The following is a 27899-nucleotide window of genomic DNA, read 5'->3' on the forward strand; positions in this document are numbered from 1 at the left end:
ACGGGATTTCCTAACTGCTGGTACGTGAGAATATGTAAATCAGAGCAATCCAAAAACGTGACTGGACTTTGAGCAGAAATGGAGCAAACTGAGCAAAGTTAGCAGTGAGCAAAGTTGGTTAAGTGCTTGAGTTATAATAACTAGACATTTGTGGTACAGCCAGGGGATGAATGGGTGATCTGAGTGTTTAATTTGTGGCCTTCTGTCCAGAGTTCTTTGCCGTCGTCCCAAAAATACCCTTAAGAACAGCAGTTGTACATAAAGGGGAAAGAACGTAACTCCTCCGCTTCCTGGATTTTCAGAGCCATAAACCTTGGCCGGCTGTTTTTCCTGCTGTGGCTGTTCTAGGCTATGATTGTGAATATGTGGGCAGCACAGAGGGGAAGTTCCCTCCCTCAACGTTGAAGGATAACTTTGGGGACCAGATCGTGAAAGATGCTGGAAATAAGATGCAAGGGATAGAAGGCAAAGCCATTCCATCACCTAGATGAAATCTCTTAGCAATAAAAACGTCCTGATTTTGGGAGAGTAGCAGAAGTTGTGGCGGAGGGAGAATGTATCCGTCCCACTTCGTAATTCCATCGTTTGTTTGCCTCTGAGGGTGAAGCTGAGCATCACAATGGAGCGGTGTAATTCCACCCCCGGTAGTTTTGAGGCCGCTCATACCTCAAAAGGACAGCGTTTCACATACAGATAGCTTCTGGCAAATTTGCTTGGCTTGTTGCGTTGGCAGAAAGGGGAGTCCTTTTGACCCCTTTTCTCTCCTCTCCCCCCTCCCCCTGTGACATTTCCTTTCTCTTGCTAGGACACCTGAGATTAATGGCACATCGACTAGCAGGCCGGTGGCACACTGTCTCTCTGCCAGCCGTTCTCTTTTACAGTTTGCGCAGTCGGCTGGCTGTGCAGGAGAAAATGCCTTCACCTCTTCTGTGGTCTGAACAGCTCAGAGTGGCATCAGTGCCAGATCAGTTCTCCCTTCCACCTGTGGTTCACCTTGCAGGAGGCAGAGAGGTCCTAGTGTTCCCCAACCTTGGCTCTTAAGACAAGCTGGTTTCTTGTCGGTGTCAAATAGAAACTGGAACAATTATCTTTTGGCTTTCAGTCCTAAGCTATGGTGCCAATGGTCTGTGGCATGGACATCTCCGCTCCAGAGGTCATGGGCAGCTTACTGCTGCAATTCTGATCCTGCTTAGCAGCGTCGGAGCTTACAGCCTGCTCCTCCTAAGCCCCTTTGTTTTCCTCTCTCTCCTGACCCCAGAGTAGGAGCTGGGTAGTCTCTGTTTCTACGGTGTGAACCAGCTGGGGGCCTGTGGAAGCCACAATCAATGGTATCCCATGTTGCTCCCAGGAAGAGAAAGCTTCCCCTTTTGCTGTTCCCACTTGTTACAGAAGGAAGGTTCCACTGTGGTTTGTTAGTGCTGGAACGATTCCCTTGAAATAATCCACGTGGGGACCGTAAATGTACAATCCGCTTTGAGCAAAGATCCAAGATTCCAGCTGCCTCCCGTTTTGCAGGCCTTTCCTAGGAGAAAATCTGCCCAGATTTCCAGTATGCCGTTTTCCAGCTGCAGATCATCCCACAAGCTTTTTCCGTGGACGAGGATGATTCCATTCGATGTCCTAGGAGGCACAGTCTTCCCTGGACACGCTCCATCCCTACCATTTAAAGCACTAAATTGTAGAATTGTCTCTGCCCCATCAGTTGCATTTGTTGACCCCATACGGATACGGCTGTGTGTGGTTCCTCATGCAGGTGAGGGCTGCTGTCTCTAATTTGACACTTTGGCCTTGTTTCCGTCCTACAACTTTCCCCATATGGCACTGCCATAAAATAGCCCTGGAACAGCCTCCCCCAGCCTGGTGCCCTCCAGATGTTTCGGAACCATAGCTCCCATCATCCCTCACCACTGGCCAAGTCAGCTGGGACTGATGGGAGCAAAAAGTCCCAAAACATTTGGGGAACATCAGGATCTATTTCTCTTCAAGTTGCGACTGCAGCCGTCAACTCTACAAGCTAGTTGTATCCCTGGTGACATTTTAACCCCTTTCTGCATTCATAAGCCCCTGGAAGCAACACTACAGCATCTTAGCTTTGCCCCGTACAAGGGATCTCAAATCTTAGAAGCAAGATCTTGCTAGGGTCCATGTGGCACACATTTTTCTTCACCTCCAATTTGAAAAGCTGCCTTTTGGGGCTGTTCTTTTTATACAGATTGTTTAAAGAGCTCTATTTTTATATGAAACGAACCTTGCAGGGTTACAAAAAGTGACCACCAACCCCCGTAGCAACTAATGAGTTTGGCATTCATCAGCCACCTGGCGCTCTCTGGGTTTTTTCCTGCCTTTGCTTGTTCCTTGCCTTAGCTTAAACAGTAGCCTGGAATTGCTCCTCCTCTGTAGACTGGGGGATGTTAAGATAGGCATGAGAGCGCTTCACTCCTCGGCTGTTGGATGTCATCTGGAATATCCTTAAGCTATTGTGGACATCTTGCTGAGCAGTTCTCCCATTTGATTTTTGTTCATTTTGAGCGATCATTGAGCACTTGTTAAACTGATTGTCAAAGGGCAGCTGCTATTAAATAGGGTGGGGGTCCAAGAATTGGGGGTGAGTATTCTGTCTGGCGTCTGGGTCAGTCTGCAGCGTTGGCAAAGCCCTTCAGCTAAGCTTGTTTGCCTTACGCAACCAAGTCACAGAGGTCTTTTGTGCTTCCTCTTCCCCATATTTATCCTGAACCCTGCCTCGCCTGGCAGTGATTTCCTGACCATTTGAAATGAGTCGTATTTAAATATCATGTATTTATTATAAATGGCGAGATTGATGGTTGGTTGACGTTTGCCCTTGGCATATGTGTTGCTCCCTCTTGGTCTGCGGTGATCGTCTCTTTTTTGCACAGTAGACCGATTGAGCTTTGTAGTGTTTTCCCTTTCCGTCTGCTTTTTTATTGGCTGGCAGTTCTTAGTCCTTTTTAAAACAAAAACAAAAAGCTGGAGCCTATGGACACTGCCTGCTGCCTAAGGAATTCTGGAAATGGTACAAGTGAGTTAAGCATTTCTAGTAAACCTTTGCCAAAGTGCAATGTTCAGGACTCCTGGGGAAACCCAGGAAGGCATACTGGTTTGAGACCAAGTAAGTGTTTTTACAAGAAATGCAGGTACTACTTTTTTTTTCTTTTTTCGTAAACCCAAATACCATTTTGTGCAACTGCATCAAAAGTCTGTTTAGTCAACAAACTACTTGATTCCCCTGAGCATTAGATCAGAACCTCAGTTTCATCAAGCAGATGTTCCTTTAGTGTTGGGTGCTTGTGTGTCTTTCTGTCCCAGTTTCGTTTCCGTTCCCCCAAGACTTGAGCTTTCTGGCCCTGGACTTCCAAATGCCATCTTGTGTGTCAGAAAGGCAATCACATTCTGAATCCCGCAGGTTGAAGAAGAGTCTCTCTTAATCCTTGGCACTGGAAGAAGAGCGGCTCAACATTGCTTTGATCCTCTTATTGGCTTTGTGGATTTTGTATATTTTGCTCATTAGGTTAATTATGTCAAACGGTTTGGCCAGTCCTGCTTTTTATGACGGGTGGATCAGATATTTCTGTGTATAGTTTTGCCTCTTACTTTGTTTCCGGCTCAATAAAATAAGAACCGTCCACCATATCTACAAGATTCTTGCATGGGCTACCAGTCACTGCAGGAGATTAACTGCAGAAATCATTTGAGTTGTTGTAGTTGTTGGCATCTGTCTCGAGAGACAATGAAGTGTGTGCCTCCGGGACTGAAATCAAACCACTATGCTAGCAGCACCAAAGTGACCTTCCCAGGTTGCAAGCCTAGGCAGTATGTATGGAGGTCCTGGGCTGCCCAGATGACAAGACCCCCCCCCCCGCCTCAGTTTCGCTGATGTGGTCCAAAATTTCTCTTGAGATGCATTTGTGTTTGGTAATATATATAAAAAAATTAAAAATTGTCCAGTAGCACCTTAGAGACCACGCGGGTGGCACTGTGGGTTGAACCACAGAGCCTAGGACTTGCCGATCAGAAGGTCGGCGGTTCGAATCCCCTCAACGGGGTGAGCTCCCATTGCTCGGTCCCTGCTCCTGCCAACCTAGCAGTTCGAAAGCACATCAAAGTGCAAGTAGATAAATAGGTACCGCTCCGGTGGGAAGGTAAACGGCGTTTCTGTGCGCTGCTCTGGTTCGCCAGAAGCGGCTTAGTCATGCTGGTCACATGACCCGGAAGCTGTACGCCAACTCCCTCGGCCAGTAAAGCGAGATGAGCGCCACAACCCCAGAGTCAGCCACGACTGGACCTAATGGTCAGGGGTCCCTTTACCTTTACCTTACCTTAGAGACCAACTAAGTTTGTTCTTAGTATAAGCTTTCGTGTGCATGTACACTTCTTCAGATACACACTTCTTCAGATCTGAAGAAGCTTGCATGCACATGAAAGCTTATACAGTGGTACCTCTGGTTAAGAACTTATTTCGTTCTGGAGGTCCGTTCTTAACCTGAAACTGTTCTTAACCTGAATCACCACTTTAGCTAATGGGGCCTCCCGCTGCCGCTGCGCAATTTCTGTTCTCATCCTGAAGCAAAGTTCTTAACCTGAGGTACTATTTCTGGGTTAGCAAAGTCTGTAGCCTGAAGCGTCTGTAACCTGAAGTGTCTGTAACCCGAGGTACCACTGTACCAAGAACAAACTTAGTTGGTCTCTAAGGTGCTACTGGACAATTTTTTTATTTTAATTTTTTATGTATATTTCAACTGCGTCAGACCAACATGGCTACCTGCCTTGTGTTTGGTAAAATAGGGATAGGGGTCCTCTTTGAATGACACCCACTTCTACATAAGGTGATAACAAAATGGTGCCTAAGTGTTGAGTGTTTGCAGACAGGAAACGCCCACCCTCCATTTGCAAGTTTCCCCAACAGTGACCACACACAGGTGGTCATGTAAAGGACTCCTGAGCCACTAGCCTGAAGTGGAACATCCTTTGGAGTTATACAAGGCTGCTCTGAGTGAAGAGCCTTGCTAGCACAATAGCAAGGAAACTCTTCCATGGAAAAGTTCAAAAGGACATTCCTTTCTTGGGTATGATTCTTGCATTGTAGGGGATTGAACTAGATGACTCTGGGTCCCTTCCAGCTCTACGATTCTGTGATCACTCGAATTCTTTTGATTGAGAAAAGTGAGCATTCAGGGCATGTGTGTAAATTGGAAGGGATTATTTGTGAGAGTAAGGCAGTTATTTGTGAGAGAAGGCTGATCGCCGAAGAATTGATGCTTTTGAATTCTGGTGCTGGAGGAGACTCTTGAGAGTCCCATGAACTGCAAGAAGGTCAGACCTCTCCATTCTGAAGGGAATCAGCCCTGAGTGCTCACTGGAAGGACAGATCCTGAAGCTGAGGCTCCAAGACTTTGGCCCCCTCATGAGAAGAGAAGACTCCCTGGAAAAGACCCTGATGTTGGGAAAGATGGAGGGCACAAGGCACACCTGGAAGAAACGGACCATTTGGATCCCTTCCAGTCGGGATTCAGGCCTCATCATGGGACTGAAACTGCCTTGGTCACACTGGTTGATGATCTCCGGCGGGCTAGGGACAAAGGTGAGAGCTATTTCCTAGTTCTGCTGGATCTCTTAAATCAGAACCAGTGAAGGTGGTGAAGGTCCTGTGTGAGTGTCTGGAGGCGGTTGGAGGATGGATGGCGGCTAACAGATTGAGGTTGAATCCTGACAAGACAGAAGTACTGTTTTGGGGGACAGGAGGCAGGCAGGTGTGGAGGATTCCCTGGTCCTGAATGGGGTAACTGTGCCCCTGAAGGACCAGGTGCGCAGCCTGGGAGTCATTTTGGACTCACAGCTGTCCATGGAGGCACAGGTCAAATCTGTGTCCAGGGCAGCTGTTTACCAGCTCCATCTGGTACGCAGGCTGAGACCCTATCTGCCTGCGGACTGCCTCACCAGAGTGGTGCATGCTCTGGTTATCTCCTGCTTGGACTACTGCAATGCGCTCTACGTGGGGCTACCTTTGAAGGTGACCCGGAAACTACAACTAATCCAGAATGCGGCAGCTGGACTGGGGACTGGGAGCGGCCGCCGAGACCACATAACACCGGTCTTGAAAGACCTACATTGGCTCCCAATACGTTTCCGAGCACAATTCAAAGTGTTGGTGCTGACCTTTAAAGCCCTAAACGGCCTCGGTCCAGTATATCTGAAGGAGCGTCTACACCCCCATCATTCTACCCGGACACTGAGGTCCAGCGCAGAGGGCCTTCTGGCAGTTCCCTCACTGCGAGAAGCCAAGTTACAGGGAACCAGGCAGAGGGCTTTCTCGGTAGTGGCGCCTTCCCTGTGGAACGCCCTCCCACCAGATGTCAAAGAGAACAACAACTACCAGACTTTTAGGAGACATCTGAAGGCGGCCCTGTTTAGGGAGGCTTTTAATGTTTGATGTAGTACAGTATTTTAATATTTTTTTGGGGAAGCCGCCCAGAGTGGCTGGGGAAGCCCAGCCAGATGGGCGGGGTATAAATAAAAAATAAATTATTATTATTATTATTATTATTATTAGGGGACAACAGAGGACAAGATGGTTGGGCAGTGTTCTCAAAGAGACCAGCATGAGTTTGACCAAACTGCGGGAGACAGTGGAAGACAGAAGTGCCTGGCGTGCTCTGGTCCAGGGTCGTGTTTAGTTGGACACGACTAAATGACTAAACAGGGACGCGGGTGGCGCTGTGGGTAAAAGCCTCAGCGCCTAGGGCTTGCCGATCGCATGGTCGGCGGTTCGAATCCCCGCGGCGGGGTGCGCTCCCGTCGTTCGGTCCCAGCGCCTGCCAACCTAGCAGTTCGAAAGCACCCCCGGGTGCAAGTAGATAAATAGGGACCGCTTACTGGCGGGAAGGTAAACGGCGTTCCGTGTGCTGCGCTGGCTCGCCAGATGCAGCTTGTCACGCTGGCCACGTGACCCGGAAGTGTCTCCGGACAGCGCTGGGCCCCGGCCTCTTAAGCAAGATGGGCGCACAACCCCAGAGTCTGGCAAGACTGGCCCGTACGGGCAGGGGTACCTTTACCTTTTACCTTTAAATGACTAAACAACAACAGCAAGGCAATGGAAAAGCTACTTCTGTACTCATTCCAAGCATTTATTATTACCAAGGAGGCTCCTGTGTGTTGGTTGCAAAGTTGTCTCCTGAGATGAGAGCCTCCTACTTTTGGTTCTAATAGGGGTGATCTCGTGTGTGTTCCATGATGACCATCAGAGCCAGCCATGTCTCCTCAGCGGTGGGGATGATTTGGCTGGCAGGGAGCATGAACCCGTAACGGCCCGTGTCTCGCAGCTCAAAGGTGTAAGAGTACTTGATGCCTTGTTCGTAGGTCCAGTCGATGGTTCCACCACTTGCTTGGTCTAGATCAAGGAAATGGGTACACACAAAAACAGCCACATCACATCTCTTCTATACAACTCTTGCTACTCTTCCCGTCTGGAAGAAGTTTAATTTCCGTCCTGTGCATGCTTTGAAACTCAGCATTACTGCTGAGGTTCTGGTTGAAAGTAAAGGGTAGACTCTGTTAATCCTCTTTAATAGGCAGCTTGGCATACAAGCAGTTCTCAGCTGACATAAGGCTTGGACCCAGTTCAACACACCTGCTGCGGGGGGTTGTTTGCTATCTTATCTAGGAATACATTTGACTGCAGAAATAATAAAAGCACGATGCCTTAAGAAGCGCGTTCAACATTCTAAACAGCAAGTGGGTTTCTAGGCCTCATGGTTATGAAGCAAACCTGGATTATGGATGAGAAGCTTTTAAGAGAAGCTTTTCAAAGCCAGAGAAAGTCAGATGTTTCTGCTATCCAGAGGATGGGAATTTCTCTCGGGTCTTCTGTAATCCATCTCTCCCCAACCAAGTCCCTTCCACACGCTCCTTCTAACCTCTTTTCTCCTAGCAAAATGTCAGCAAATTAAGCGTTACACAGGAATCTCTAGTTTTTCACCCGTACAGAGCAGCCACATATGAATCTTGCAGGCGTAGCCTAAATGAATGCTGTTTGGCCTAAAAAAAACTGTAGAAAATACTTATGTCCAGGAAAGCCATATTTTGTGAATAGACCATACTGTGTACTGTAAATACCAGTTCTGTCCTGATTCCTGGCCATCCGTACTCAGCAACTGCAGCATCTACAACTGGCCCTGCCAGTCTTCAAGTAGCACAGCATATTAACGGTTCGATGGTATATCACCTGGATAGCTCAGTTGGTTAGAGCAGTGTTTCCCAACCTTGTGCCTCCAGCTGTTTTTGGACTACAATTCCCATCATCCCTTGCCACTGGTCTTGCTAGTCAGGGATGATGGGAGTTGTAGTTCAAAAACAGCTGGAGGCACAAGGTTGGGAAACACTGGGTTAGAGCATGGTGCTGCTAACGGCAAGGTTGCAGGTTCGATTCCCGTAAGGGACAGCTGCCTATTCCTGCATTGCAGGGGGATTGAACTAGATGATTCTCAGGGTCCCTTCCAATTCTATGATGAGCATTGGAGCATCACCAGTACTGCAACCTCCATAGAAAACTATACTCTTAGAGAAGGTAGAGTTCAATTCAAAATAGTTGACTGCCTCCTGGCGGCTTGGAGGACCACATTTGTTTTCACACGTTTGGTCACTTACAGATGGTGGTGATGATGCTGCCATATCTGTATTTGGTTCCATGGAGAGAAGTAAGGGCCTCGACTGCCTTCTGAGCAAGAGCGTCCTGGAAGGGAACAAGGGGCAGAAGGAGAGGAAGAAAAAGCGAGATCTAGAAAGGTCAAGCGCATGCGATGAGAACTGCTACATAACAAAGGTGACCTAAGAGATGCAGGCTTGTGGGGAGAGAATTGACCCCCTTCAGCGGGTGGCGCTGTGGTCTAAACCACAGAGCCTAGGGCTTGCCGATCAGAAGGTTGGCGGTTCTAATCCCTGCGGTCAGGTGAGCTCCCGTTGCTCGGTCCCAGCTCCTGCCAACCTAGCAGTTCGAAAGCACGTCAAAGTGCAAGTAGATAAGTAGGTACCGCTCCAGCGGGAAGGTAAAGGGCGTTTCCGTGCGCTGCTCTGGTTTGCCAGAAGTGGCTTAGTCCTGCTGGCCACATGACCCAGAAGCTGTACGCCGGCTCCCTCGGCCAATAAAGCGAGATGAGCACCGCAACCCCAGAGTCGTCTGCGACTGGACCTAACGGTCAGGGGTCCCTTTACCTTTACAGTGGTACCTCGGGTTACATACACTTCAGGTTACAGACGCTTCAGGTTACAGACTCTGCTAACCCAGAAATAATACCTCGGGTTAAGAACTTTGCTTCAGGATGAGAACAGAAATCGTGCGGTGGTGGCACGGCGGTAGTGAGAGGACCCATTAGCTCAGGTTAAGAATGGACCTCCGGAACGAATTAAGTTCTTAACCCGAGGTACCACTGTATTTTAATTTCTGCACTTTTTCCTTACACCGTTTTTTCCTTTCTATGCTAGGCCAGCTCCTCTTTCCCTACAGGAAATGTTTTCATGCTCCGGATCCCTATCTTTGTATGTCTCCTGCCTTGGTGGAACTTCGCAAGAAGCAACACACCTTATATGCTGTCTCCTAATTGTGCTTCTCTTTCTTCTTACCCCTCTTGTTCTAAAGAGGTCACCATCACTTTGGGTTTCATTCAGCTGCTGTCAGAAGTGACGGCTTTTTAGTAGTTCAGAATGGCCAGCTGAGGTTTTATCAGTGATGGGAGACGCTTCCCTGACAGCTTGGGATTCCTTCTCCAGCTTTTGGAAGGGGAAGTCCGTTGGAGAACGTGGGGCAGTGACCCACCTTCCAGCTGAGTGGTGAGGTGGAGGAGTGATTTGATCTTACAAAGGCTGAGCCTTTTGGGTCGGGGTGTGGAGTTAGCTGAAATGGGGATTCAGCAGGAGCGGCACAGGTTGACCCCTCTGGGGGTCTACTGCTGGTACCGCGTCCCTAAGGGAGGGGACTGAGCCATGGAGTCCTACCAGCTCTGCCTGATCAGCTGCTTTCTTGCTGGTGTAGCCATAAGGATAAAGGAGAAGCTGAGAGTAGCTGTGGATGGAGACGAAGGCTTTGATGTTGCCGTGACTCTTCACAAAGTCCACAATGGCTTTCACTTCGGGCTCAGAGTTAGGGTAGGGTCCACGGTAGGTCTCGGTGCAAGGGTTCCCGCTGGATCCAGCCTCTGTAATGCACCAAAAAAAGCACTGTTTCATTGGTTGCTATAGATCAGGAACGATTCAGATAAGGCACTTTGGTGATGCAACCCTTCCATAACCCGCTGGTTTGGACATTAAAAACCCATCAATTGATAAGGGCAGGTCTACGCGATAAAGTTAAATGTTGGTTTGAGACCAATATGGCTCACTCATCCCCTCAAGTGCTTTTTTTCTTAAAAAATGTTTAGGGGTACTCTCATTTTGACTCAAGAAAATCACCATTTTTTTTAGTTCAAATCAGGAGAAATAAATACAGTAAATGGAGAAAAGTACAAAGATTCACAAAATGTTTAGGGCAGCCTTTCTCAACCTGTGGGTCCCCAGATGTTGTTGAACTACAACTCCCATCACCCCTAGCTGGCAAGGCCAGAGTTCAGGGATGATGGGAGTTGTAGTGCAACAACATCTGGGGACCCACAAGTTGAGAGCTTCTGGTTTAGGGGTCTGCGTACCCCCAGAAAAAAGCACCGCATCCTCCCAATCACGCACACTTCAACTTTTGGTAGAGAATCATAGAACTGCAGAGTTTGAAGGGACCCTGAGGGTCATCTAGTCCAACCCCCTGCAATGCCGGAATCTCAACTGAAACCTCCATGACAGATGGCCACCCAAGCTGGAGAACTCTAGCTCCAATCTAGGAGTCGGGGGCTGGAAGTTTTGCATTTTGCCATAATGAGGTGACAGGAAACTGACTATGGTGAATGGTTGGACACAGAAGAATGGTGGAAGGAACCAACTAGGGAATCCCCAAGGGTGTTGGGTCCTGCTTGAGGTTTTCCAGCAGGCATCTCAGTGGCTTCCATTAGAACAGGGTGCTGGACTAGATGGGCCCTTGGCCTGATCCAACAAACACTTCCTGTGTTCTTAACTGGAGGCTGAAATTAAAACAATGACCTTTGTGTGCTTTACCTCCAAGTGATAGTGCTCCACCCTACATCAGCATCCCCAGTTAGGCACACATAATGATGTATGGAAGTGAGAGCTGGACCATAAAGAAGGCTGATCGCCAAAGAATGGATGCTTTTGAATTCTGGTGCTGGAGGAGACTCTTGAGAGTCCCATGGACTGCAAGAAGATCCAACCGGTCCATTCTGAAGGAAATCAGCCCTGAGTGCTCACTGGAAGGACAGATCCTGAAGCTGAGGCTCCAAGACTTTGGCCACCTCATGAGAAGAGAATACTCCCTGGAAAAGACCCTGATGTTGGGAAAGATGGAGGGCACAAGGAGAAGGGGACGACAGAGGACGAGATGGTGGGACAGTGTTCTCGAAGCTACCAGCATGAGTTTGACCAAACTGCAGGAGGCAGTGGAAGACAGGAGGGCCTGGTGTGCTCTGGTCCAGGGGGTCACGAAGAGTCGGACACAACTAAACAACAACAAATCCTGTGCCATGGCGCATTGGATCCCTTCAGACAATCATATTCCGCTCGACCACACAAAGGTTCACGCCCCTCATCGGGGTGGTGTGGGTGGGGAAGCAAAACCCTTTACCTCCAAATCCTGCGTCCCAATTCCTGTTGGGATCCACTCCGATGCAGGATGACCCGCTGTTCTGGGACCTTGTCTTCCTCCACATGCGATTCTGCAACAGCCACGAAAGGCCCATCAACAAAGTTCAGAACTTCCAGAGCTTCTTCTGAAGCTAAATGCGTAATTCAATCTACCAGCTTCATTCTGAACACAGAGGCTTGAAAGGGAAAGAAATACCTTGGAGTGGGTGAAGGCAAACCCATCTGGGTTTGTGACAATTTCTAGAAAGATGTCGAAGTTGTCCAGGATGGAGGTCAGGGAAGCATCCTTGCCGTAGCCATCAAGGATCTGAACAGGATGAAAGAGAAGGGCTTAGGGACAGAGCCTTGGAGTCAGTCATCATTCGTAGACAGAGGTGTGTCTGGCTTCTTCAGACAAAGGCAAAGACACTCTTCGTTTCCACCCTTCCGTCCATCTTTCCTTTCGTTCATTAATAACCCACCATTTTTTCCTCCAAGGAGCTCAAGGTGGCAGAAATGGTTCTCCACCATCTCATTTAATCCCAACAACAGCCCTGTGAGGTTGGTTAGGCTGAGAGGCAGTGTGGCGTTTGCCTCCTAGGATGGGACATAAGGAAAGGGTTAAAATGGGTGTGATGTGATTGGCCAGTGGGAATGCAAGGGGGGGAATAAAAGTTAGAGTGGGAGGTTTTGAAAGTCAGTTGAGGTTGACGGTTGAGGTTTGGGAGTTGAAGGAAGAGGGAGGTTTAGGTGTGGGTTGGTAGAGTTGTATTGTGAGAGAGTGAGAGGAAATGTTAGGTAGAGTCAGATAGATACAGTGGTGCCTCGCAAGACAAAATTAATTCGTCTTGCGGTTTTTTCGTCTTGCGAAGCACGGCTGTTAGCGGCTATTAGCGGCTTAGCGGCTATTAACGGCTTAGCGGCTTTAAGAAAAAGGAAACAAACTCGCAAGACGTTTCGTCTTGTGAAGCAAGCCCATAGGGAAATTCGTCTTGTGGAACGACTCAAAAAACAGAAAACCCTTTCGTCTAGCGAGTTTTTCATCTTGCGAGGCATTCGTCTTGCGGGGCACCACTGTAGTTGGAATAATCAGTTTGGAGTTGTTAGGAACTAAGAATAAGAAACTGACAAGAGAAAAATTAACTGAAACCATAAGCTTGTTCCTGCATTTAAAAATAAACTTGATTATTTGTTTTTGTTAACGACTGACTGGACAGCCGTGTGTCCCCGTGAGATGCGGGGTGGTGGCAGTGGAAAAAGTAATCGCAGTGGCGGCACAGGGTCAATAGACCATCAAATGTCCAGGGGCCCTGTGTGATCGCCACAGGCAGTGACTGGCCCAAGGTCATCCAGTGAGCAACATAGCCGAGTGGGAGGATTTGAACCCAGGTCCAAGGCCAGTGCTCTAACCATTACACCACATTGGCCATTGACACCTGACAGGTGCATTTTCAGGACCCACCCTATTCTTGAGACTGTTCTGGGGCTGTTTTTGATTCTGAATTTTACATTCTTGCGACCCACCCTGGGACCCGCTGGTGAAGAGCGGGTAATAAATGCGGTAATTATAATAACAATAATAAATAATATATTTTTCAATTTAGTCTGTGTTTGCTAAGTAGTGAGCGTCTACTCTAGACGAGAAATGTGTTTGTTATGGTTAGGAGAAGGAAAACACAACTACAGATGAGATCAATTTCTCCAGAAGACCTTTGATTTGATTTATTATTTGGATTCTGCTTTTCTGACAGCACCACTGAGCTCAAGGGAGCTCAGAATTATAAGAAGGCGTTAAAATTAGCAATCAGCATTCCCATAAATATAATCCTATCAATAAACACCACAGCATCCAAGTAAATCAAACCAAACTGTTCAAGTAGTTCAATACAAACTCATAATACTATTTTTGTTATATGTTGCCTACGTATGTCAGTTGCTGTCCTGGGCTCCTTCAGGAGGAAGAATGGGATATAAACCGAATGAATGAATGAATGAATGAATGAATGAATGAATGAATGAATGAATAAATAAATAAATAAATAAATGCAACTAATCATTTATCAGAGATCAAACAGGTCTGGAAGCCTTGAATCCTGTGATTGGCATGAATATAAACCAACCAGGATTTATTTGCACTTTTGGATAGCCAACTTCACTCTAGATTCCCATGGGAAGGGACCAAGGCAATGCAAGACATGGACGCTGCACTCCTTCTCTCTCAGAATCCTGGTGCCCCCTCCGAGATTCCACACCAAGTCTATCTCAGCAGCCTTGAGGACTAAAAACTTCTAGCAGAAAATAAACGACGCCATTATGAGGATGTTGGGTTCTGTGCCCATGGTACATGGACACATTTGGGTGCATGCACACCATTTAAAACCCACCCACACCCAATAATATAGGGAACTGTAGTTGATGATGGTGCCAGGAATTGTAGCTCTAAGCGGGAGACTACAGTTCCCATGATTCTTTGAGAGGGATGCTTTCAGTGGTGAATATGCAGCCACGAAGTTGTGAAATCCTTACAGCATTGGCGTCTCTGAACATGGGCGGTTCATTCTTGGCTGGCGGTTGCCGATGGAGCTCTGAGTCCTTCCTCCTACGTATGAAATGTGTGTCTCTGAGACTAAATTGCAGCCAATACCTTCTTTGCAAGGGACGCGAGTGGCGCTGTGGGTTAAACCACAGAGCCTAGGACTTGCCGATCAGAAGGTCGGCGGTTCGAATCCCCACGACGGGGTGAGCTCCTGTTGCTCGGTCCCTGCTCCTGCCAACCTAGCAGTTCAAAAGCACATCAAAGTGCAAGTAGATAAATAGGTACCGCTCCGGCAGGAAGGTAAACGGCGTTTTCGTGTGCTGCTCTGGTTCGCCAGAAGCGGCTTAGTCCTGCTGGCCACGTGACCCGGAAGCTGTACGCCGGCTCCCTTGGCCAATAAAGCGAGATGAGCGCCGCAACCCCAGAGTCAGTCACAACTGGGCGTAATGGTCAGGGGTCCCTTTACCTTACCTTCTTTGCAAAGTAGACTCCACTGGCTTGAGTGACCCATTCTCGGGAGTGGATGCCGGTGTCGATCCAGATTGCTGGCCGGTTGCTTCCCCCGGTGCTGAACTGTGCGGAAAGAGGAGGAAGAGAAATCTGAATTCCTACCTTCTCCTCCGCAAGGCTGTCTCCAAGTCTGATGGGCCTGCAAGCTCCCTATGAATGCCAGGTACTGAGAGTGGCATCGTAGCATCCAGGCCCATAAATCTGAGCACTTTGTTAAACCTCATAATTCCCTAAAGCAATTTCCCAGTTCTTTGGAGCCTGGGAGCACATTTGAAAAATCTAAGGAAATGGTACGCATGCCACAAAATGCCCATTTCACAGAAGGAGAATTGGTGGTGCTTGAAGCACACACACTCTCCCGAAACAACGGGGGACACACACCCAAAAACCAACCTCCCAGAAAACAATTCCTCAAAACATAAAAATTAGGAGGGATAAGGGTCCCATTGAATGCCAGAAGGAAGTATTTGAAGAAGTCGGGGTGCCCACAGGTGCCATGTTGGAGACCCAATATTTAAAGGCCAAAATATTAACACATTATATCCGTATGTGTTAGAGATGTGGGAGTTCCACCTCCTGCGTGGCGTGGGAAGGTCAGGAGTGGAAATTAATGTTTTGTTGACCAAATGCCCCAGAAATGAGTTACCTTCAAGATGTTGATTGGTCGGCCCTCATAACTCTTCCCAATCTGGATTTTACTGACCAGTTTGGGGTTTTCACCCACCAGGAGGTCCATGAAATCGTAGATCTAGTGGAGAGAGAGGGGGGGGGCTGGAGTGAAGTGTGTCTGTGTGTGTCTCAGTAAAAGTGTGTGCTCTGAAATTCTGCCTCAAGAAAGCAACCGTCAAGACCCCAGGGGTCCCTGAAATGGGGGGTTTATTTTCCATTGTGAAATATACTCGGAGCCGAGAGTGGATTTCATGCTCTTTATTCAGCCCATAGTGGTGAGGAGGAATGGAAGTTCCCCCAAAATGTCTGCTTTATATACATTATTTACACAATGGGCCCCACGTGATTGGCTAATTCCGGGATTCTCCTTTAGGCCGATCAGGTTGCGGATTCACTTCCACCTGGAGCTGGATTGGGTGGCTCCTGTGGACCAATCAGACTGCTGCATTCTGGACCCTATTGTTCTAGGACCAATCAGACTCCTGCATTCTGAATCCTGTTGTTCTAGGACCAATCAGACTGCTGCCTTTTAGATCCTATTCAACTCAGTACATAACACATTATGTTCTACATGGCAATGTTAGTCAATTAAATTGCGGGGTGGGCTAAATCACCTGACCTGCACATACCGTGTGCCGTGGAGTAGAGAGACCATTACTACACACACACACCCCAATGATGACAGCTGCTATCTCTTCTTATTTATTACATTTATATACCATTTATAGGGATGCGGGTGGCGCTGTGGGTTAAACCACACAGCCTAGGACTTGCCGATCAGAAGGTCGGCGCTTTGAATCCCCGCAACGGGGTGAGCTCCCGTTGCTCGGTCCCTGCTCCTGCCAACCTAGCAGTTTGAAAGCACACCAGCGCAGGTAGATAAGTAGGTACCACTCCGGCGGGAAGGTAAACGCCATTTCCATGTGCTGCTCTGGTTTGCCAGAAGCGGCTTAGTCATGCTGGCCACATGACCTGGAAGCTGTACGCCGGCTCCCTCGGCCAATAAAGCGAGATGAGCGCCGCAACCCCAGAGTTGGCCACGACTGGACCTAATGGTCAGGGGTCCCTTTACCCTTTACCTACCATTTATATACCACTTATATCTTTCAATGAGTTCAAGGTGGGTGAGCCAGTTCTGCACTCTTTCCCTCTGGTCTATCCTCCGCAGCTTGAAAAGCATCCCCCTTGTTTGATGACATTTTGATAACACTTGCATAAATGTCCACCTATCCACTACCATTGCCCTCGCTCGCTTCCTCTCTCAGTTGACTTTGCCCGAGGTGATGTCACGACGTAACCACCCCTGATTGGCTATTTACACATCCTATTCACTGCGTGGTCTCTGATTGGCTTGGACTGGTGAAGTGATGAGCCCAGAATGCCCTCGCTCTCAAGTGGCTTGGTTAACCCTCAGTGTTGTCCTCACATTGGCAAACCTGTTTGACTATATAGCACAGGGGTCAGCAACCTTTTTCAGCAGTGGGCTGGTCCACCGTCCCTCAGGCCATGTGGTGGGCCGGACTATATGGGGGGGGGGGATGAACGAATTCCTTTCCCCCACAAATAACCCAGAGATGCATTTTAAATAAAAGGACACATTCTACTCATGTAAAAACACGCTGATTCCCGGACTGTCCGTGGGCCGGATTGAGAAGGCGATTGGGCCACATCTGGCCCCCAGGCCTTAGGTTGCCTAGCCCTGATATAGCATAGTTATGACATCATCCCATCCCGTCCAATGAGATTACAAGTTCAGGAAGCAATAAACAGGAGAGGTGAAGTGTACCTAGAACAGCAACAAAAAGTGATAGGTATTTCTGCTATCAAAGCATTAGCTGGAAAATATTTTTACCCTCTCTCCTAAAGCCATGTTTTTGCTCCCCACACAAAACAATCACACTGAAATGGGATATTTGCAGTTACAACAAGTATGCATTTATTTCACTTACCTCATCCAGATTGTGGTAAGAAGCATAGTTAAATGTCTCAATCGACCGGGGCATAAAATGTTGGCGGGACATGAAAAGCTTCTCCTCATCCACCAGTGACTGGAAGGGACAATGGGAAGAGTCAGGGAGGAGTGGGGGTTGTTGGAGAAAAGCACACTCCCTTTTCTTGAGTTTGTAGCTAATGCACATGTTACTTTAAACCACATGAGCCCATGGTTTGTCTAGCAACCTAGCCCGCACTTACTTGTGAAATCTCTAAGTTAACTCTGCCCCTAAAAGCTGAGCCATTTTGTGGTTCTCTCTTATAACCTTCAAATAGTTCCTGCTCTTGCATGAATAAAGCCTTTGAACTCTCCCAGTGGAAACGGGAGTGTGTGCACAGCATATATCTGAGGTGTCAATGATTTGGACAGCATACACATCATACTTTTAAAGCACACCTGAGACACATTTCCCCCCTCAAAAAATTCTAGGCACCATAGTTTGTTAAGGGTTGCTGGTGATAGATAAACTATTGTACTCAGGATTCATTGTACTGTGTACACAGCCTAGGTTAAAGAGGTTTGTCACCAGCATGATAGTGGTGGTGAGAAGGTAGACTCAGTCAGGGAAAGGTGCCTGTGAGGGGAGACCTGCCTGAGGTCCCTCAAGAACCAGCAGCTGGCCCTGATGTCAGGTCTCAGGGCTGACAACACACAGGTTTATTCAGCAGGGTCAACCCTACCATTAGACGGTGGTAGAAGTGAGGTCTTGAAGGACAGAACTGGGCCAGGCCTTGCTTTGCAGGCCACACACACCTGCACCCGTTTCCCTTGTCATCTGGGCAGGTCACTGACCTGAAGGTCCTGGATCATGATGGAATAACGGATGCCATTGGATTCCAGGAACACCTTGACTCCTTGGAGGCTCTCGAATGGGACACGCACGTCTATGGGGAACTCGGAGTGAACTGGGTGGCGCCAGAAATCCAGCTGGAGAAGAAAGGTATTAGTTTAATATATGTGTATGGCGTGTGTTTTGTCATCTCTCCTGTGGTGCAATAATGTAAGAATTGCCTTGCTGGCTGTGGAACCTGGGGAGCTGCCTTATATTGAGTCAGACCATTGTTCCATCTAGATTAGTAACACCCGGTCCATGACGGGGTGTTACATTGAACAGAGATAAACAACCCCACCTGCATCTCTGCTCCAAGGCATTACCTGAAGATGTTCAAAAGCTTCCAGCTCCTTCACCTTCTCCACCTGGAATTCATCTGCAGCAAAGATCCTCAGCACCTGGTGACTGCAGAGACAAGGTATGTGAGCCTTTGCCGCCATCAAATAGCACACTTGACAAGGGGCTTTCGTGAAGGATAAACGTGGTGGTCATTCTGTGGCTGGCTAGCTGAATTTCCCCCACGGGCTTCTGTGCTTGCTGGTTGTCTAAGCAGGCAGCGTTGGTAGAATGGGACAGAGGAATGTGTGTCCCCACGCCCCACCTCCCCAATGCCCAATATACATGCGTTAGTTCAAGCATAGCCAAAGTTGGCCCTCCAGATGTTTTGGGACTACAACTCCCATCATCCCTAGCTAACAGGACCAGTGGTCAGGGATGATGGGAGTTGTAGTCCCAAAACATCTGGGGGGCCAAGTTTGGCCATGCCTGCTTTAGTTGGTGATCTAAATTAGAGCTGTAATACTTGTGTTCCGTCACTAGGTGCCACTGTAGTGCTGCTTTCTTCAGTAGATGCAAAAAGAATTTCACATCAAGCTACAAAACAGAAAAGCTTCGGGCGTAGAGCACAAGGTATCAAATAAATGCCTCCAACACAGCTGCTCCTTCAGTTATTACTTACGAAAGGGTACAGGCAGGGCCGGATTAAGACCTTTAGAGGCGCTGAGCACTTTAAAGATTTTAATAATATTATATTATATTACAGTGGTACCTCGGGTTACAGACGCTTCAGGTTACAGACTCTACTAACCCAGAAATAGTACATCAGGTTAAGAACTTTGCTTCAGGTTGAGAACAGAAATTGTGCGGCTGCAGCGGGAGGCCCCATTAGCTAAAGTGGTGCTTCAGGTTAAGAACAGTTTCAGGTTAAGAACGGACCTCCAGAACGAATTAAGTTCTTAACCCGAAGTACCACTGTATATTGAACTGGCTAGATTAACAGAGGCGATTAGAGACCACACTAGACAAGAGTTTCAAAAAGCATGGGGGAAATGCAGAGAATACTTCACAAAACAGTGCCCTAAAATACACACCTGGGCTTGTTTCGACTAAGGTCTGCAGGAGACTTTGTGGATATTCAAGTTGTAATTAGAAAAATCTTAATAGGAGGATTGGTTTGAGAAGATATTGAATTCTTTGAGTAGGTTTGAACAATTTGGGGCAATTAAAATGTTAAAAGTTAACATAAGAAACAAAAAATGAAATGAAATGTGGGAAACAAAACCTATAAAATAAAATGCAGAACCAGCCGCAGGTTGGTTCAAGTAAAAATAACCCCCCCCCCCAAAAAAAAAAACCCCACACACCAAAAAAACAACAAGTCATGCTTTTCCAGGGAAAATTTCCAGGGAAATGGAATTCATGCTTTTCCATTTCCCTCCTTCCTTCCTTCCTTCCTTCCTTTCTTCTTTCTTTCTTTCTTTCTTTCTTTCTTTCTTTCTTTCTTTCTTTCTTTCTTTCTTTCTTTCGTTTGTCTGTCTGTCTGTCTGTCGTCTGTCTCTCTCTCTGCTACCTGGAGATGGAAAGTGGAGCTAGGTAAATCACGACGCGGACCCCCCGAGCTTGTGTCTACGTACCCCACAAAGGTCTCGGTGCCGAGCGCAACAGCCACGAGGGCACCAAACCACAGGAGACTCCTCATTTTGGCCAAGACGGGATAGCCACTAGGAACTGGGCTGCCTCCCCAAGGCCTCTTATATGCCATCCACAGTGTAAACGCTGGCTGGAGCGTGGCCAGAGGCTACAGGGACCAGCCTTCCGCCAGCCGCCCTCCTTCCCACAGCTCCCTCGGGAAAAGGGCTGACACTACCAACCCCTTGTCCTGATTGATGTTCTGGGGAAGGTGGCAGCTGCCTTGATAAGCGAGGAGGTTGGGGACCCGCAAAGTTTCCTTTCGTCTCTGCCAAGCTTTCGTGCAATGAGAAAGGGTTGTTGAATCATCCGCCCCACAGACCTCAAACAGAGCAGAGGGCTTCAGATCCATGCCAGGGGTTCTGACCCAAATTAACCCCCAAGACACACACACACCTGTAGTTGAAGGTGCTCCTAGATGGGTGTAGGGTGCATATAAATCATGGGTAGGTAAACTAAGGCCCAGGGGCTGGATCTGGCCCAATCGCCTTCTAAATCCGGCCCGCGGACAGTCCAGGAATCAGCGTGTTTTTCATCCTGTGCTGTGTCCAGAAAGTGGTGGTGGGGGATGAGTGTTCAGGCCCCTGGGCTCTCACTTGTGGGGTGCCTCAGGGCTCGGTCCTCTCCCCCATGCTTTTCAACATCTACATGCAGCCACTGGGAGAGATCATCAGGGGGTTTGGGCTGGGTGTTCATCAGTATGCAGATGATACCCAGTTCCACCTCTCTACGCAGGATGAGACCCTACCTGCCTGCGGACTGTCTTGCCAGAGTGGTGCATGCTCTAGTTATCTCCCACTTGGACTACTGCAATGCGCTCTATGTGGGGCTACCTTTGAAGGTGACCCAGAAACTACAACTAATCCAGAATGTGGCAGCCAGACTGGTGACTGGGAGCGGCCGCTGAGACCACATAACACCGGTCCTGAAAGACCTACATTGGCTCCCAGTACGTTTCCGGGCACAATTCAAAGTGTTGGTGCTGATGTTGAAAGCCCTAAACGGCCTCGTTCCAGTATATCTGAAGCAGCATGTCCACCCCCATCGTTCAGCCCGGACACTGAGGTCCAGCTCTGAGGGCCTTCTGGTGGATCCCTGCCTGTGAGAAGTGAGGTTACAGGGAACCAGGCAGAGGGCCTTCTCAGTGGTGGCACCCGCCCTGTGGAACGCCCTCCCATCAGATGTCAAGGAAATAAACAACTCCCTAACATTTAGAAGACATCTGAAGGCAGCCCTGTTCAGGGAAGTTTTTAATATTTAATGCTGTATTGTTTTTAACATTCGATTGGAAGCCGCCCAGAGTGGCTGGGGAAGCTCAGCCAGATGGGCGGGGTATAAATTATTATTATTAGTAGTAGTATTAGTATTAGTATGATGTGTCCTTTTATTTAAAATGCATCTCTGGGTTATTTGTTGGGCATGGGAATTCGTCCATTAATTTTTTTTCAAAATATAGTCCGGCCCCCCACAAGGTCTGAGGGACAGTGGACCAGGCCCCACCAGGTGATTCTATTCTTCAATAACTTTTTTCTCATTTTGTCCTGTAATTTAGTCTTGCCCTCAGAGCATATTCCATCATCTTCATAAACCAGTCTTCTTCCGTTGGGATTTTAATAATCTCTTGGGTCAAAGTGAATATCTGATGTCCTCCACAAATTATGTTTTTTCATGTTCTGGTGAGTAACTCGGCAGCTGCTGGAACCAGGGAAGGACACAGAGAGATTAGGCGCTAACGCTATTTTTGCCACTGTGCCAGAAGAAATGTTAACCTTCGGGATTAGATCATATATACCACCTTGGACTCCTTTGAGAGAAAGTAATAATAATAATCATTGGGACGCGGGTGGCACTGTGGTCTAAACCACAGAGCCTCTTGGGCTTGCCGATCAGAAGGTCGGCGGTTCAAATCCCCGCGACGGGGTGAGCTCCCGTTGCTCGGTCCCTGCTCCTGCCAACCTAGCAGTTCGAAAGCACGTCAAAGTGCAAGTAGATAAATAGGTCCCGCTCTGGCGGGAAGGTAAACGGCGTTTCCGTGTGCTGCTCTGGTTCGCCAGAAGCGGCTTAGTCCTGCTGGCCACATGACCCGGAAGCTGTACGCCGGCTCCCTCAGCTAGTAAAGCGAGATGAGCACCACAACCCCAGAGTCGGCCACGACTGGACCTAATGGTCAGGGGTCCCTTTACCTTTAACCTTTACCTATTATTATTATTATTATTATTATTATTATTATTATTATTATTAATAATAAATGTCCTGAGCTATTTTCCTTTGAGTAGCCTGCCTTGGACCCTCTCTTAAAGACAATCATTTTGCAGCCGACACTTTCCCTAGCGCTGTATCTCCGTCCTATAAAAAGCTACGGCTTTTTAATGTGGACGATCCAAGCTGCTAGTCCACAAGCATCCGAGCCTCACCAGAAGGCTGTGGTGTGTGGCCAACCCTCAATCTTGGTTGTCAAGGTACCCCAGGAGACCACTGACTTTGTATGCTGATACAGAGGCCTACAGAGCCCAGAGCCGGGACGAACAGCAGCCCCCCCCCAGCGCTCTAGAGACAAAGGCGATTGCAACCCTTTGCCACAAGTCTGTGTGGTGAACGTGCAAAAGCTGGAGCACGAGAGTTTCCAGAGTTCAGCCCCATTCCATGGAATCGATTGCCTTCCTGCCTTGCTTTCTGGCATCTGGCTAGTCGCTGTTGAGAGCCAGTGTGGTGTAGTGGTTAAGAGCGGTAGTCTCGTAATCTGGGGAACCGGGTTCGCTTCCCCGCTCCTCCACATGCAGCTGCTGGGTGACCTTGGGCCAGTCACACTTCTCTGAAGTCTCTCAGCCCCACTCACCTCACAGGGTATTTGTTGTGGGGGAGGAAGGGAAAAGGAGAATGTTAACCGCTTTGAGACTCCTTAAAGGGAGTGAAAGGCGGGATAGCAAATCCAATATCTTCTTCTTCTTCTGTTAAAAGCAGAATCATGCATGAGAATTGAACTTTTGGTCCGACCAGCGGTGAGGGATTTGCGGCCTTCTTGAGGCTGCTGGACTACAGTTACCATAATCCTGCAACATCTATATTAGTCCTGCCACGAGGCAGAGTGACAGACTGCTTTAGGGGGCAGAGACTGGTGGCTTGGGTTGCCCCCCGTCTTTCATAATACAGCGGTACCTTGATTCCCGAACAAATCGGCTCCCGAATGCCGCAAACCCAAAAGTGAGTGTTTGCAAATGTTTTTCGGAAGCCAAAAAGTCCGACGCTGCTTCTGCAGATTCCGACTGAGTGCAGGAAGCTCCTGCAGCCATTTGGAAGCCGCGCCTTGGTTTTCAAACAGTTACAGACGCTTCAGGTTACAGACTCCGCTAACCCAGAAATAGTGCTTCAGGTTAAGAACTTTGCTTCAGGATGAGAACAGAAATGGTGGCGCGGTGGCGGAGGGAGGCCCCATTAGCTAAAGTGGTGCTTCAGGTTAAGAACAGTTTCAGGTTAAGTACGGACCTCTGGAACAAATTAAGTACTTAACCTGAGGTGCCACTGTAATAGGACTTTTGCTGTAATTGTGAGGTTTAGCTGTGGAGCACCTGTCCTCACCTCCTTCAGTTTTGCTAACAATGTTTTACAGTGTAATTGTTTCACTGATGATTTGTTAATTATTCTCTATGCTGTATTTGTGACGATCCATTATGTTCTATCATGTTGTTGTTGTTGTTGTTGTTATTTGTGATTCAGCTGAATGAAAGGCAGCACAGAAATGTAATTACCAATCAAATCAAATATTGCATTTGAGTCCATATGCAGACCTCAGTGCCCATAATATTGCATTCACTGCATTAATTTACAAGTCCCTTAACAGCTGGGGCCCAGGATACTTTAAGAAACGTCTGCTTCCTTATATCCCTGAGGACTTTTGGGGGGGTCACTATTAAAGATCCCCCACAGCCCAGTTGCACAGAAGCCATTCATTCGGTACTGGGCGCCCAGTTCTGTGGAACTCCCTCCCACTTGAGACCAGACAAGCAGCCCCACTCCCTGTTGAACCTGCAATACTTGCTTCTTTTTCTTTCAACAGGCGTTTTAAAAAGCTTTCTGATGGTGTGGTTAACTATTTTGTTTCTATCTATCGCAACTTCACTGTACCCTGCTTAGAAACTGTGGCTGTGTACACACCTATTGAAATATACTTGGAGTCGAGTGTGAATTTCATGCTCTTTATTCAGCTTATAGTAGCAATGAATGAATCTTTTCCCCAAAATGTCTAGCTATATATACATTATTTATACAATGGGCCTCACGTGATTGGCTAATTCCGGGCTGCTCCTATAGGCCAATCAGGTTGCGGGTTCACCTCCTCCAGAAGCCTGATTGGCTGCTCCTGCAGGCCAATCAGGTTGCTGATTCACTTCCACCTGGAGCTGGATTGGGTGGCTCCTGCAGACCAATCAGACTGCTGCATTCTGGATCCTATTGTTCTAGGATTCAGCTCAGTACATAACAAATATATTTAAAGCACGCCCCTGCTCCCAAGGAATCTTGGGAACTGTCTGTTAAGGTTGGAACTTAACTGGTTAAAAAGTTCCCATGATGCCTCAACATTCAGACGTCAGCAGTAGAAGCTGGGAGGAGTCTGGGAGGAGTTTCTGTTCTGTTCCCCTCTGGTCGTTGAAAAAAAAAGACGTAGCCGGTAATGGCGGAAAGGAGCCCAGGAGAAATCCCTGGGGAAATGTTGGAATAAAGAGCTGAAATGGACAAACCTCGGACTCTGTGTTTGTTTGGAAGCTAAGTGAAAGGCCGTGACAGTTTTATCACCGCTGTGTTTATCTCTGCTAAGGTGTGACTGGAGCTCACGGAAGAAGGAGCTGAGCGTGCGCAGCTGAGGGAAGCGCGCCGGACCGGGCTACCATAAAAGCTAATTGAGGACCAATAAATCAATTAGCTGGGGTCCCAAATTACCAATTCGCCACAGGTTATGGGTAATTACCGCTTGTAAAACTGTCACAAGAGGCTGCCGGAATGCGTCTGAAGTCTGCGGTCGAAGGCAGAGAAATACGGCAGGAGTTTGGCGGAGTTTTTTGCCTGGTGTTAAAAGGCAAGGAGAGCTGCGGAGTTTAAAAGCAGCTGGCTGAAAGACGCAAAGTGTTTGCCTGTGCCGAGGAAACGTTTCTCCACGGAAGGGAGAGCCAGAGGAGCTGAAACTGGTCCGTAAGTACAGCTTGGGGCCCCTTGGGAGAACGGAAGAGGATGGCAGGCTGCCAGGTCTTGGAGGACTTTCCATGCTCACTTTAAGAAGCTGGGCAACCTGGCTGCTGATTTGAAGTCTACTGTTCTGGGTGCCAGGAAGCCAGAGGCCACTTGGCTAGTGCTCCAGGGAGTTTTGTGAGGCTGGAGGCGGAAAGCAAGGGCCGGGAGATGGCTGCTTCAGGACAGGAAGGTAAGATGGCGCTGACCACCTTCGTGAGAGCCGGTGCACAGCTGGGAAGGGCTGTGGGCCCCAGAGGGGGGGCAAAGGGACTATTGGCACTTGGAAATGTGCTGCAGTTGCTGTGAAGCTTCAGCAAAAGGCCAGAGCCCTGGAGAAGGAATACAAAAGCCTAGAGACGGCTGAAGCCCCTGTCCCTGATGCTTTAGCCACAAGGAGTGCTGCTGAGCAGGTGGGGGGGGCGGACTTTTCCAAAGGCACGTTCAAAAAAAGTTTTCCACTGTACGTGCTGGAATGAAGTGGAGGTTCAGAGGGGGCGGAGCTGGCAAGGAGTGCTTTTCCGGAAGAAGGAGAAGAAGGCCAGCTGGGAGCCCAAGCAGTGATTTTCCACTGGAGTTCGTCTTTGCTACGTGTACAAATTGACGGGACGCTTGCGACGCTGTTGCCCCCACCGGAGCAGAGGGGCAAGACAGGATGTTGCCAAGGTCAGCCAGCTGGGTTTCCAAGGGAACCAGTCTGGGAGAAGAAGACCAGCGTGGGAACGCAAGGGAAAGACGTGTCTCGGACGCTGGGGAGGGTTGTTTTCTCATCACTGCTTCTATGGCAACTGTGCAGAACAACTCCAGCCAGGACACAGTGACACGCTGGGTGTTTTGGTTTCTGCTATCAGGCAGCACCTGATAGGCCGCGGAACTGCAGGGCTGTTTCGACAGGAACAATTGGCTAACGTGTTTTTCTCTCCCTGAAACAGGAGGAGCCAGAGATCTACGTTGTGCCGGGACTGAATTGTTGTCGGTTATCTGTATCTGCTCTAACGAAGCAGGGGTTCAAAAATGTGCTTTGAAAATGACACCTGTTCCATTTTCAGAGGGGGGCGACAACGGGTCAAAAGCGAAGAGCAAGAATAATTTCTTTGTTCTGGAGTCACCTCTGGAGGGTGGTGGGAATGCTGAAAAAGCACAGGTGCAGTGTGCTAAGGTTCCCAAAGATGTGCAAAAGTTGCACAGGTGCACAAAAGGGTAAAAACTCCGGAAATGTGGGAGGTCCCAAGGGTGCAGGGCATGCAAAGGTACTTGGTTTTCCCGGGTTTTTGGGAGGGTAGCCAAGGAAGCTTTTGAGCTTGTTCACACACAGATCTGTCAGGACCCAGGAAGTGTGGGAGTCTGGGTGGGGCCAGGTATGTGCCATCGCTGACAGATGGCCACAGCCAGGTTGGCTGGTGTCTCTCTCTCAAATCACAGGGGGAGGCAACGCAACTGATCAAGGATTGGGTTGCGGAGGTGGAACTAAAGTTCTCCACCAAGGTGCAAGGGTTCAAGAGCAACCGAGGGTCACAGTTTACTGGGTCTGCTCTGGAGGAATTTTTCAAGGAAAAGGGAATACGTCACCAGGTGACGGGTGCAAAGTCTTCTCAAGGGAGAAGGGAGGCTGTGGCTGAGCCCGGTGACGGGGATCAGGTCCAGAATCAGGGTTCAAAACCCGGTGATGGGGACCAAGTCCAGGGTCAGGGTTCAGGGCAGGTGTGGGCATCTCCAAGAGTTGTGAAAGGAGTGTCCAGGTGTGAGGCTTCATCTCCGGTAATGGAGAAAGCTCACAAACAGGGTGTCAAGTCAGAGGGGGAAGAGTCTGACGGAGAAGACACAACTGCTGGCCTTAAAGGGTCAGGAGGGTATCAGGTCACAGGTGCGTGGAAAAGTGTCGCACAGTGTGATTCTGGGAATGTTGAAGGGGTTCAACAGGTGCCTGGGAAAGATGCCGGGAAGTGGCACAAGGGAAAAGGGCAAGGTGTTGAACTCAAAAGGGTCTTGTCAGAATGCGAGGCATAGAGGGGGTGTTAAGGTTGGAACTTAACTGGTTAAAAAGTTCCCATGATGCCTCAACATTCAGACGTCAGCAGTAGAAGCTGGGAGGAGTCTGGGAGGAGTTTCTGTTCTGTTCCCCTCTGGTCGTTGAAAAAAAAAGACGTAGCCGGTAATGGCGGAAAGGAGCCCAGGAGAAATCCCTGGGGAAATGTTGGAATAAAGAGCTGAAATGGACAAACCTCGGACTCTGTGTTTGTTTGGAAGCTAAGTGAAAGGCCGTGACAGTTTTATCACCGCTGTGTTTATCTCTGCTAAGGTGTGACTGGAGCTCACGGAAGAAGGAGCTGAGCGTGCGCAGCTGAGGGAAGCGCGCCGGACCGGGCTACCATAAAAGCTAATTGAGGACCAATAAATCAATTAGCTGGGGTCCCAAATTACCAATTTCCACACTGTCATTTGTT

The 27899-nt window shown here is 48.5% G+C and overlaps 1 protein-coding gene across 2 annotated transcripts; it reads right to left on the reverse strand.

Moving 5' to 3' along the window:
* Positions 1-7123: 7123 nt before the first annotated feature.
* LOC114605791 (carboxypeptidase A1-like) lies at positions 7124-20338 on the reverse strand. 2 transcript variants are annotated; one of them, XM_028747366.2, is made up of 11 exons: positions 20181-20338; positions 18591-18672; positions 18228-18362; positions 17392-17490; positions 15420-15521; positions 14735-14836; positions 11945-12055; positions 11729-11819; positions 10003-10202; positions 8659-8743; positions 7124-7402 (listed from the first exon to the last, which is right to left on the reverse strand). In XM_028747366.2, the coding sequence occupies exons 1-11, from the start codon at positions 20306-20308 to the stop codon at positions 7215-7217; spliced, it is 1323 nt and encodes a 440-aa protein (XP_028603199.2). In that variant the 5' UTR covers positions 20309-20338; the 3' UTR covers positions 7124-7214. The 2 variants fall into 2 exon arrangements, with proteins under 2 accessions (XP_028603199.2, XP_077791495.1); XM_077935369.1 differs by lacking the exon at positions 20181-20338.
* Between the last annotated feature and the right edge of the window lie 7561 nt (positions 20339-27899).

Source organism: Podarcis muralis, chromosome 10 (assembly GCF_964188315.1).
Source record: "Podarcis muralis chromosome 10, rPodMur119.hap1.1, whole genome shotgun sequence".
NCBI lineage: Eukaryota > Metazoa > Chordata > Lepidosauria > Squamata > Lacertidae > Podarcis > Podarcis muralis.